At 47.6% G+C, this 12,713-nt stretch overlaps 1 protein-coding gene across 8 annotated transcripts in view; it reads left to right on the top strand.

The window, feature by feature from the left end:
* Positions 1-12,354, top strand: part of TP73 (tumor protein p73) — an 80,096-nt gene extending 67,742 nt beyond the window's left edge. For 6 of the 8 annotated variants that reach the window (XM_039509429.1, XM_039509430.1, XM_039509431.1 and 3 more), the window contains 9 exons: positions 1,013-1,128; positions 1,972-2,081; positions 2,957-3,099; positions 4,233-4,321; positions 5,077-5,201; positions 5,693-5,847; positions 6,396-6,528; positions 7,575-7,668; positions 9,660-12,224. In XM_039509429.1, coding sequence (XP_039365363.1) covers positions 1,013-1,128; positions 1,972-2,081; positions 2,957-3,099; positions 4,233-4,321; positions 5,077-5,201; positions 5,693-5,847; positions 6,396-6,528; positions 7,575-7,668; positions 9,660-9,980 — 1,286 coding nt within the window. In that variant the 3' untranslated portion in view covers positions 9,981-12,224. Of the gene's footprint in view, positions 1-1,012; positions 1,129-1,971; positions 2,082-2,956; positions 3,100-4,232; positions 4,322-5,076; positions 5,202-5,692; positions 5,848-6,395; positions 6,529-7,574; positions 7,669-9,659; positions 12,225-12,274 lie in introns of those variants that run through there. The other 2 variants (XM_039509433.1, XM_039509434.1) reach the window with 2 other exon arrangements.
* Positions 12,355-12,713: the final 359 nt, after the last annotated feature.

Below are 12,713 nucleotides of genomic sequence, written 5' to 3'. Positions count from 1 at the left end.
TTCAAGACCCTCCATTTTCACTCCTGTATACAGGAGTCTTTCCCCCCTCTCCTCTTGCACTCTGAGAACCAAAAAGCTGCCTGTGAAGCTCAGATGAAACCACCATGTTTTGCCTGATGTGTGCTGGGAACCATCGCTCCTGGCAGCCCCAGGACTGAACTGCTGGCAGGTGAGACGGCTCAGGCACTGCTTCCAGGGCTTGTTAGCGCTGCCTCTGCTCAGACCTGATCTAATTGCTCCATCCACTCTGTGCCAGGCCAGCACCATCCTTTACCTTACCTCTCCCTGTGCTGGCTGTCCTCTTGGAGCCCTCTGCCGGGGGAGCCAGGACAAGTGCCCTAGGCAAATTATTTCGAGGGCTGATCTGCTTGCCCGTTAGAGATTTTTCACCTTCTAGCTAAGCTACAAGTTCCTTAAGTTGCTGCTCGTGACACTTGGATAGAATTTTCAAAAGTGCCCAAGTTCCAAATCCCCAAAGGTATTTAGGCACCTAGTGTCCATTGATTTCACTGGAAGTAAGGAGCCTAAATACCTTTGAGCATCTGGACCTAAGTGACTTGGGAGCCTAAGTCCCCTGTACATCAATGGAGCAGAGCTACTTCAGTGCTTCTGAAAATGTTACCCACTGATCTCATCGCCCTTAAAGACATTCAGCGGAAGAAAGGCAGGGAGCGTGGACTCAGTTTGTCTCCAGCCAGCACCCTGAGCTCCTCACTAAACTCCACCTAGAGAAGACAAAAGGATCAGAGCCCGAAGTGTTGCAGGAGATTCCTGCTGTTACACACAATGTTCTGCTCCCAGCAGAACCCTTTGCCTGATGAAAATGCAGCCTAGCCCAGTCAAATGCAGCAGGAAAGAATGGGGCTAGGGGTTTTTTCCGAAAGGGGTTAGGTAGTTAGGGAGTCCCCGCCTCTCACTGCAGGACTGTTTTATAAGCACCCCATGCAATGTTCTCAGGTCGGCAAGCCCACGAGAAGGGTCTTATCTCTAACTCTCCCTTCTGCCTCTGCAGGCCAGTCCGCTCCAGCCAGCCACTTGATTCGGGTGGAAGGCAACAATCTCTCTCAGTACGTGGACGACCCTGTCACGGGAAGGCAGAGCGTAATGGTGCCATATGAGCCACCACAGGTATTCTCTTTGCTTGAAGAGGATTAGAGGTGCTGCGGGGAGGGTGAAAATAGGGATAGTAGTTTTCTTAAATAAAGTTATAGCTGCCTCACTAGCGCCAACACTGCAGTGACTCCAGTGGCACCGGGGTGGCTGATAGCAGCATCCACCCTGTGGAATTTAGATCCCTGCCAAGGCTCCTGATGGCACTGCAGTGTCTGGAGAGTAATATCCCTCTTGCTACAGCCCGGATAGCAAATACCTTGTGCCTGTCTCCTTCCCTTTCAGGATTTGCCAAAGCCTCTCCCTTTAAAGGGGAATCTTGCTTCAGACCCACTGGGCTCGCAGAGCATTGTGCAGGTTAACAGAAACTTCAGCCCAGCTAGTAACTGCTCAGGGGCACAAAAGGCCAATAATGAAATAAAATAAAAATGGTGAGTGCAAAGCTTAGCACGCCCCCTAGGGCACCATTAAATTAGTGCAGTTGTGGTGTTGATTTCCAGCTGCAATGTCACACGCCCAGGTCAATGAATGAAATATCTAGCAATAAGGTCCCACAAAACCAGCCTGATGTGAAAGTAACACAGGCACTGTGCAGTTATAGTGCTTACATAATCCCTCTTCGAGGGGATATTTCTTTAGAGCAAGGGTCAGAAATTCACCTTCCCTGCCTTCCTCCAGGAATATTCCCCCAACACACACAATCCCCCCACTGGTTTGTGAGCTAGACATGCTCTTTGCACCTGTCTGGCTGCAGCCCTTTGCTGCAGTGACTGAGGTCTGCCACCATCTCCCTATGGCTTTTAACACCCCCCCCCAGTAACCTCCACACACACATGATGCCATTTCCTCTCTTTTGGGCAGGTTGGGACTGAGTTCACCACCATTCTGTACAATTTCATGTGCAACAGCAGCTGTGTGGGAGGGATGAACAGGCGACCCATCCTCATCATTATAACCCTGGAGACACGAGAGTGAGTCATTCTTATGGTACCTGTGCTGCCAAGGACAGACATCCCCCCCCCCCACTTCGCACTCCTGAGCCTGGCTCTCCTGGGGCCTCCTAGACAGGTTACGAGCCGAACTTCAGCTGCGTAAATAGCTAGAGAGAGGCTCACCCAGTTCACATCTGGGACTGGGGAGAGCCTCAGCAGTGAAACAGGAATTAGCAAACCCCCCGAGATTGATTTGCAAGAGCCCTAGAGGAGAAGACGGCCCATAAAGTTCTGGAAGCTGCAGCCCAAGGCAAACTCCTGGCCAAGCATCTTTGGCATGGAGAGTCCAAAGCACGGTGAAGAGGTGGGGAAGTCAGTGACTACGAAGAGCCTTAAAGGGTTGGTGTGTGGGGCAGGTGGGTGTGCACAGGGGCCTGGGCTTCTCCCCCTGAACACCTTTCACAGCCTGAAAAAACTCTTGCTCCCTCCCGTCTCCCAGGGGGTAACTGTATTAGCCCTTTGCTAATCAGAGATGAAGGCCACCGGGGAGAAATTCACCCCCAGCCAAAGGGACCTGCACAAGAGCCCGTGCATCATCGTGAGACCTTCCGTGGAACACAGCACCTTGTGTGCTGCGTCAGGCCTGGTGTATATGTACAGTAGCCTTGGGCTTCTGAGCTCAGCAAATTCCTGCAGAGAGCCCTTGTTAAGTGCTCCCCGGAGAGGAATTCCTTATCCTGAACTCTTTGGGGGGGAGTCGTCTTTTTAGTATTTTCTGGAGTGTTTAAAAGCTTTTTGAATAATTGATCAACACAAAGTCAAGGGACAGAAACCCAGCCCCATAGAGAATGAGGTTTAGTCTGATTAGTTCCCTAAAAAAATAAATACTTTTGGGTTTTCACTCTGCTCCCCAGTGGCCAGGTACTGGGGAGGAGATCGTTTGAAGGGCGGATCTGCGCCTGTCCCGGTCGAGATCGGAAAGCCGACGAAGATCATTACCGAGAGCAACAAGCCCTGAATGAAAATGCAGCAAAAAATGGCAACATCAACAAGCGCAGTGAGTCCTCCTCTCGGGAAAGGGGGACCCTCGACTCTGAGTGAGACCCCCAGGTCTGCACGGCCAAGCACTGCTGAGCGGGTGCTGTCCACGGCATGGCCCATGCTTCCGGGGGCAGCAGCAACCAACACTCTGAACTATGGAACTTGGGTGGTGAAGTTTAGCTGAAGAGCAATACTCTGATCCAAACTTCATTGCTCAAATCCAGCTGTCGTCAGATATAAACCTTGCGGTCTGAAAAACAGAGTGGCATTATTAGTGCAGGGTGCTTCACTGGCCAGATCTATTTGTTCATCATCATCGTCATTATTAAAGGCAAGTGTTTGTTAGTGCTAAGATGGTTAAACTAACGTGGTCCACAAGCTTTAAGCTTATCTTCTGCAGGCATCAGAAAGGAATTCTTTGCCCCCTCTCTTCCCATCCAGCATTGGCCAGTTCCTTACAGGGGAGTTTTTGCTGTACTCTGAAGCCTTGCTCCTCCCAGAGATAGGTTAGCAGCAGGCAAAACCTCTGCTGAGTGTAGGGCAGGGGGCTGAAGTGGGAGGCAGAGGAAAAGCATATTGTGTTTCATCACTAATCCTCCCCCCCTCCAATAAATCGGGCACATGTTGAGCTAAGCCTTCTCAGGGCAGTTATTTAACTGTTTGCAGTAAAACCTTACCGAAGGATCCTGGCGATTTGTCTGCTCATGCACAAGAGCTTCTCACTCGCCCTCTATCACACCGGTGATAACTCATCTTTTAGTCACCTGTCAAGTGGGTGAATTTAATGATCTATATTGATCTTCCTCAGCTTTAACAAGGCAAACCCCCCCGAGGAGCCCAGGGCCATGCAGCAATGCCCTCTCTCTCCCCTGGGGAGCTGAGTTAGGTTTGTGCAGTAAGGTTTGCACTGTCCAGCAATGGGCTTGGAGTTCCTCTTGCTGGTAGTCAGGGAAGCCCTGTGTTTCCCTGCTCCTGGGTTCTGGTTTTCGTTCAGCAGGGCCCGTTGGCAGCTGCCTGCCCTGCTAGGAGCTAGTGCCTTTATTCTAACAGTTCCCATTCTAACGTTATGGAAGTACTAGGGAGTGGCCGCATAGATGATCACATTTGACTTGATTTTCCCATAATGCTGTTTCCCATCTCCTCCTTCAGCTTTCAAACAGAGCCCCCAGGGGATTCCAGCACTAGGGGCTGGCGTTAAGAAAAGGCGGCACGGGGAAGAGGAAATGTATTATGTCCCAGTAAGTATCAAATCTGCTGTTGCATGTTGCGTCTGCGCCCTGCTCTGGGAATGCAGTGGCGCTGGCCCCGATAGGATATGGGGGAGCAGCTCCCAGAATTCAAAGGGCAATGAAGGGATATTTTACCTAGCTGAGAGGACTGGCATTCCCAGCAGTACACAGCACTGAAGTGCTTTGCTTTGGGTGGCTGGCGCTTACAGGCCTGATGAGTCCTTACAGAGGGCAGACAGGGTGCAAGGACCAAGACCGATGGGGCTAAGACTGGGCACAGTGAAGAACGGGGTGGGAGCAGGTCTGCAATGAACACTGAGCACCAAGCAGCAGGAGCGGAGAGCAAGAATCATGCATTGGAATTGCTTTGCAATCCCGGGGCAAAATAGCCTGCTCCAAAACAAGGCTGCAAGTCACCTTCCTCCCTGATCCCACTGTGGCAAGAGGGAATTTGGCCTTGTGTGCCTTCAGCACCGCTCCCACGGCCAGGGACTTGGCTACTCCATCTTCCTGCTGCTAGGGGAGGGGACATGTTATCAGACCCCCACTCTGCTCCTGCAGGAAGGGGACTAGAGGGGACCATGAGTCGCAACTGAATGTCTTGAGGATGGCTCTGCTAGAAGCATGGGACCCCAGGCAGCTGCTTGCCTTGCTTGTGCTTAAGGCTACCCTCACATTGTCCCTTGAGTGGGCCGGAAGGTGGGACTGGCTGTGTGACAAGGCAAGTCCGACCCAAGTACAGGCTGCCTTGGTCCCTCATTCAGGTTCGTGGCCGGGAGAACTTTGAGATCCTCATGAAGATAAAGGAAAGTCTGGAGCTCGTGGAGTTAGTCCCGCAGCAGCTAGTCGACTCCTATCGGCAGCAGCAGCAGCAGCTCCTGCAGAGGCAGTAAGTACCATGACCGCATTGTCCACTGTGGCCACAAGGGGTCTCCAGAGATACGTCAAATTAACCGCAGGACGTAACAGGGATCCCGGAAGCTGGCCTGACCACCCTTAGGGTTCGCACAGGGCAGTGGAGAGGGAAGCTGTATAAATGCTATGTATTAGGATGCCCTTAAGGGCCCTGCTAGGGTACCTGCACTAAGGTGAAGCCAGCTGGTTCTGCATCCCATGCATATTCCAGACAGGTACAGAAGTCGGTTTCCCCAATAGGGGTACAGCATGATTTGCACCAGTGCAATGTACCCAACCTTAAACCAGTGTCAGTCGCGTCTGGAGCAGGGTTTTGCACTGGTGCAGCTATGCGGTTGGCTAAAATCTCACTATGGACAAGGCCAAGGTGGGAGTCTGGTGACACCCAGGAGAGAGTCCCTAGAGAGGTTTGATTTGCTCAGTCTCCACTAGGGTCTAACTGACTGTGCCACTCTTCCCGAGCAGGAGTCACCTGCAGTCCCCTTCCTCCTACGGGCCCGTCCTTTCGCCAATGAACAAAGTACATGGAGGAGGGATCAACAAACTGCCGTCTGTCAACCAGCTGGTGGGGCAGCCACCGCAGCACAACTCCAGCTCCGGGCCCAACCTGGGCCCAATGGGTAAGGCACCCGCACTGCCACTTGACACGGGCTCTGCAATCACAAAGAGCCAAGAAGCCAGGCAGACAGCAGCCTCGCTCGGCTAAACAATACGTAAAGCAGTGCAAAGCTCCCTACGCTGAGCTCCACATTCCTCCTCCTCCCCCTCACCCAGGCCAAGCAGAGTAGGTTACCATGGGCTTGGTCATTAGTCACTTATGCAGCTACATTGCTCGGAACAACTCACCATGCCAGTAGCTGGGAGAGCCCTGCCCAAGCCAGGCTGCCCGGATCCACGTTGTAGCCACTGTCTGCAAAGGTTGCCCCTGAATCTGTGGATTGTGGGGGTGGAACCTCCAGCTTCTTCATCCCTCCTCCACCCGATTGGTGAATTCTGGTCCCTGAGGTGGGTTACTCCTGCAGACTGGAGAATGGGGCTCTGTGCTTGGGGAAGGACAGTTGTAACTTCTTGGAGTTAAGTTAAATCAAAAACTTTTGAATGGTTCTCCCCTGTACGCCTTGGGCACAGTCCATGAGATGGAAACTCTTTTGCTTTTTCTTGTGCTCAGGACCTGGAATGTTGAACAGCCACCCCATGCAATCCAATGGAGACATGAACGGAGGCCACTCCTCCCAGTCCATGGTCTCAGGTTCACACTGCACTCCTCCTCCGCCCTACAACCCTGACCCCAGCCTCGTCAGGTAGGGACGTCACCGGACCTGTGGTGTGTTCGTTGTTGGTTCATGCTCTTTTCCTTTACTCTAACCTTCAAAAATATGTTTAGCAACTGGTCAACTGGTCACTAGTTCCAACTGAGAAATCACTGCTCATGAAACCAGAGAGTGTTCTCACCACTTTTCACTTCAGAAATTGTCCTCGCCAGCCACTTGCTGGTTAGAAACACAAATCATCTGCAAAGAGGTTTGGCTTATTCACTTTCACTAAGTTCATTCAAAACTTGATCCCTTTAGCAGACTGATACGAAAAGGCCCCTTGCCCTGCAGGTCAAACACTGGCATAGAACTTTGCAGATCTTCCTTCTTCCCCCTTTTGGACCAATGGTGACTGGAAACTGCAGTAGAGGATTTATATCCATACATTAACAGGTCTGTAGTCCGTGATTTGATGTCCTTCTTAAAGAACTGATACATCAGATGTTTTCCCAGATGGTCTACCAGAATCACGGAGTAGCACAATCAGTGCTAGCATTTTGTAGCTGCAGCCAAGCGCGCTACATAAAATATTCCAGCACCAAATGTTATATTGCCAAGATTAATTGTTGCTGACCAAATAACTTAGGGCCAAATTCCACAACCCTTCCTCAGTCAAGTTGCTCAGAGGGGAAAATTAATCCCTGGAGTAATTCCATATAAATCATTTAACTGAGACAATTGAAGACTGCTGAAGCCAGTGGAATTATGTTAGGATGAATGTGGTCCCATGAGCATTACCTCTCCAACATTAATGCCAAATTAGTTCACGCTTTTCAGCCCCAAGAAAACTCTGACCAGGAGTTTTGAGGATCCCTGAAATGGGTTCTTGCTACACTTCCAATTTCTTGCATCCCATAATACCATAGTAGCATGAGAAGAGTTGCCAGGCCTTCAAATGAAAGAAATGAGTCCACTACAATGTCCCCAAACCCTCACGTGAATTCAAAAGTGCTTTGCCACAATGGTGACACTTGAGAACACAGCATACATACCTGACAAGTTAATGCCACTTTATTTTCAAATTCTTTCTGCAGTTTTTTAACAGGCTTGGGGTGTCCAAACTGCATCGACTATTTCACCTCACAAGGGTTACAGAATATTTACCACCTGCAGAATCTAACCATAGAGGTAAATGCTTTGGGAAGATCTCTTCCTATCACTTGTTTCTACCCACTGTTGATCTTAAAAACGAGGACAACCAAATAAAGGAAATAAATGTGCACCTCTCATACAGGCTTTATAGTCCCCATGTTTTATGTTTCCCAATTACGCATTCTTTCTAGGCCTATAGCTTTCGAACAATAGTGCAATCCGTAAAAGAAACTGTAATATTCTCTACTGTTGATTTTTCCAGGCTGTAGGATGCAAGGCCTAGCAGAAATCTGAATTAAGAAAGAAATGCAGACAAAAAAGAATTCAGGTTCAATCGTTCTCCTCATGTGCACATCTAAAATAAAGCCAAAGATACAGAAATCAGACTTTGAATTGATTTTCACTAAATATGTCTACTGAAACGAATCTCAGCACTCAGGGACTGACCCTAAGCCCATTGAGCAATGGAAAGATTCCCATTTGACTTCGATGAGCTTTAGCTCAGATCCGCCGGCCCCAACTTCCTCCCTTGCGAATCAGGAGTAACTGCACTGGCCAAATGGAGTCACATTAGCAAAAAAAACCAGAACAAACAAGGTCAGAATCAGGCTTTTTGTATTTAGCAATTTTTTGTTTCAACCCCAGGACCTGATATTGTGGGCTGGCTGGTCAAGAGCTGCAGTTTTTTTTGTTTTTTTTAATTGATACATTACATGGGAAATGCTCTAGTTTGTGTCTAAACCCCTTGCCTCCGGGTGTGGTGAGTTTTAGTGTAGCTGTTGCTTGGCTGAAGGACAATCTCTTGGGAGAGGAGAAGCCAACTTTGCATAAAATTCACCTGCCTTTGGTGCTGATGAAAATTATAAGGTCATCCAGCCAGTCTGGACATCAATGAGGCAAGGGGCTCCCTGAGTCCAGTAATGGAACCAGCATACACATCATTCATTAACACTTTTCATCTATGACAGACCCAAATAAATGCCAGACTCAGTATTTTGACCAGGACAAAGCTCTTATCCTGATCCCATCTCATTCTTAAGATGTTTGCTGTATGCCCTCCTAGTCTGGCAGCTAGGACCCAATCAAGAACACAGATGGTATAATTATTGAAGACACAATGATTTTTCATTGGTAGCTGGGGCCAGTTGCATAGTCTTAGATTAGTTCTGAAACATTTTAATAACTAACCCTGTAAGTGATTTTTTTTAATCTGCCAAAAAGCACATGTATGGCATGGTCAACACCGATTGCTGGGTTGTGTGTCTGCGTTGACATTTTTAACCCCTAATTACATACTTACTTCCTATGGAATTAATGCTCACGAGTGAGTCTGTGTGTTTGGAGTTAATGTGGACCTCTAGCAGCAATTCAATACGTCTGAAATAACAAATACAAGTGGTTTGTCTGATGCAGCCTCTGGCATGCATGATACAGTCCTGAAGTTTTCATGCTTCTGGTTAACATTATGACCATAACACTTAATGTCTGTGATGAATAACATCAGTTAGTGCATATGATGGCATAGATTAACGCACAAGAATCCCGTGACACTTCATATTGGTAGAGCAGAGAAACAGCAGCCACCCAGAGCTGATCATGCTCCCCAAGGCAACCTTTGCCCATCCTGTCAGCATTTGTGACCTGGCGTTTTAGTTCAAGGCTTAATCCAGGTTATGAGGGGAGAGAGAAATGATTGTAGGCAAACTGGGATGATGGTTTCCTCTTTATTTCAGTAAATGAAATGACCCGACACCTCACATAGTGTGCTGCAACTGCAGTGAAGGGAGTGAGCCTCACACTGTCCGTTCTGTTAACTAGATTCATTTAAAGCAAAGGAATTCTCTTTTCCTTACAAAATGATATGGGGTATGACCCAAAGCCAGGGTCATCTCATGGGTTGACTCTGTAGCTATACCCACACATTGATCAACACATTTAATGGTCCATGGGTTTGCCCTATCTTGACTGTGCTATTTAGCAAATAGTTATTGTTGAAGAGACCAACCTTAGTGATGATGTTGTTCTAGGATCTCGGAGCACTGAAGATCCCAGAGCAGTACAGGATGATTATCTGGAGAGGCCTTCAGGAACTCAAACAGAGCCATGACTATGGAGCCCAGCAGCTTATCCGCTCCAGCAGCAATGCCTCCACCATTTCCATTGGCAGTTCTGGGGAGCTGCAACGGCAGCGCGTCATGGAGGCGGTGCATTTCCGTGTGCGTCACACCATCACTATCCCTAACCGCAGCGGGGCTGATGAGTGGGCGGACTTTGGCTTTGACCTCCCGGACTGCAAATCCCGCAAACAGTCCATAAAAGAAGAGTTCACAGAGGGCGAGATCAACTGAAGGTCTCTAGCAGTGTGGCAGCAAGAGACCAGACACAGAGATTTAAAGGAATAGGGAAAAATATAGAATCCAAGTATGAAAAATGGCAAAACATTTCCAGCTTTGAGTGTCTGGAGAAATATTTTTTAACATGGCTTCACTCAAGAGATGGGAACTCAGAGCTGTGTGAGGACATGGGTCTGGGACATTCCCCAGGAGGAAAATTCCAGTGGTTTTATGACAGGGGTCAAGGGGAGGAAAAAGGGCAGCTGACACAAATCTCTCAACGGGCTGTAGAGGTTTTTTTAGCCTTGTGTGGCAGGGGAATATTCACTTGCCAATGTACAGTGCAACTTTACAATTTGCTGGACCATTTTTGCATCAAACTCTATTGCAATGTAAAAACAACACACACACATTTGTCTTTGATTCACTCTAGCCTGCCCCACATTCCACCTATCCTTGCTCTGTCTGCTAAGGGATGGCTGAATAATAAAGACCTTTGTCTTGTGAAAAAGTGGTTTAACCCTCAACTGTTCCACTTTCTTTAGGGATATCTGCCACTGACTGATACCCACGAACAAAAGGACTTGCTTTCCTGATGGACTGCCAAAAAGTATTTGTTTCTTTTGGTTTTTTGTAGAGCAGAAAAGCAACTTATTTGCTGATTCCAGACTGTGTGCATGTATCTAACTGATATTTGTGTATATAGCCATGCTGTATATACAGTATATTCACTGTGCTGTAAGGATAGAGAGATTTATTTTCATGTACCTTTATGCTATAAAAATATTGATAATTTCCCCTAAATAGGACACTACTGTGTCATAATTAAATTAACTTCATGCTCTAGCATGTAAACATACAAAAACCTAATACATTTCAAGCCTTACTTGGGAAAAAATGATTTTTTTTTACATGTGGATTTTTAATACAATTCTGGAGAGACAAATCCATGGACCCCACTGTTAGGAATTAGAGGAGTCTATATAATTAATTACAATTATTCACCCAAATCTTGCTCAAAGTTCCTGATATTGCCAGAACTCAGCCTTTTTGTAGCACACCATTAATTTTGCCTTAACCATTAACCTGTATGTGTACAAAAAAAAAAAAAATTGGCTTTCCCAGACGGTTGATAATCATCCCCATCTGGTGAAATGGTTATATTTTCCACATCGGTGAGTGGAAATGGTTTCTTCCTTCCCTACAGTTCCTGTGGATAGGTGTTTTGTTAATTTTCCTCAAGCCTTTTGTTTGTCTGCTGATTGAACTTAAAAACTCAGCAGGAAAGTCAAGCATGCAGATGTATTCATCTCCGTGACTTGTGCAAGTCAGCTGGAAACTCTCTGGGTGAGATTCTGTGAGACACCTCTAAGAGGCACAGCACAGAATTCACAGCTCAGGCAGAGGAGGGGCTATGGCGGCTTTAAGCCAACTTTGTCCCCTCCCAGTCCTGGGCTACTATACAGCCCCATAGTTTAGACAGCCCTGCAGACCTAAATTATAGCAGCTGGGGGCTTTCACACTGTCTGGAATCTCCACAACACTGCAGTCCTGCCTTTGGCATACTCCCTACACTGGGGCTTGCAAGGGGGTTCTTGAAAGAGCCTTATGGCTATATTCCACTGTGCTTGCACTGGGGGATTCCTCCCCTGGCCTGAGGTGAGATTTTGAGAGTTCCTTTATGCTGCTCAGGGCCTTTTACCGGGCATAAAGGGGCCAGAGGTAGGATTTCACCTCTGAGCAAGTACAGCGTTCACCTCAGAAGATCTACTGTCTCCTCTCAAGCAGGATGGTCACTGTCCTCAGTCTTAGCAGAGGGAGTGCCGCAGAAAAACCGAGCTGTACTTCTGCAAGTGCCAGCACCCCTTCCCATTTCTGTGCAGATTCCGCCTTCTCCGCTGGCAGCTCAGGAGCCTGGGAAGGCAGGAAACCACTGCTCTGCTCCTTGTGATGACCAGCTCAGTTTCCACTGGCTTTTACCCCAGTTCACCAACCCAAGTGGGTGGAAGCAGCCAGTCCACCATATCTGAAAGCTGTACACTTGTGTACTCTTTAGGGATTAGCACTTCAGGGTGTTGCTGAGCTGTGAACATGCGCTTTCTAAGTAGTGGCAAATTAAAGCACTTTAATGCTTTAAGATTTTTAAAATAATCATTCATGTTTTCAATGTTAACTAATGCTTTTTCCAGCAGTATTACTGGATATATTCCAACTCTATTAATTGTATTTTTTGTAATGTTATCTTTTGGAAAATGTGTTATTTTTATAGCTGTGGTTTGTTTTTGTCTTTTTGTAACACAATAAACCAGATGTCTGAAAGACAGTAGCTCTGATAGAAAAGCAACTCCTGACTAGATGGCCCAGGAGGTGATCTGATAGTACTAATGCCCTGATCTACAACTTGGAGAATTACCTTCTGCCTTTCAGAACTGGCCTGAAGTTTGAGCAGGGAATGTGAAGCTCAGTGAGTAGTGTGAAGATAAAAGCGAGCAAAGGACAAAAGTACTTACCCAAGCCAAAGTAAAATTAAGATAGGCTTTGAGTGCACTGAGCAAATTGCTTGCAGGATCCCATCATTCAAAACAACATAGCCTTCACCTGTGACTGGGGAGCAGCTGTGAATGAATCTGGGTCAGTGCGTACAAAAAGCCTACCTCATTTCTAAAAGCTTTTAGCACACTGCTGCCACTTTCTGCAACATATAAGCAGAGACAATCTGAGATCATACTTAAGGAAGTTACATTTTGG

The sequence above is a fragment of the Mauremys reevesii genome, linkage group 21, assembly GCF_016161935.1.
Source record: "Mauremys reevesii isolate NIE-2019 linkage group 21, ASM1616193v1, whole genome shotgun sequence".
Taxonomy (NCBI): Eukaryota; Metazoa; Chordata; order Testudines; family Geoemydidae; genus Mauremys; species Mauremys reevesii.
This window is presented reverse-complemented; position numbering and strand designations above follow the sequence as displayed.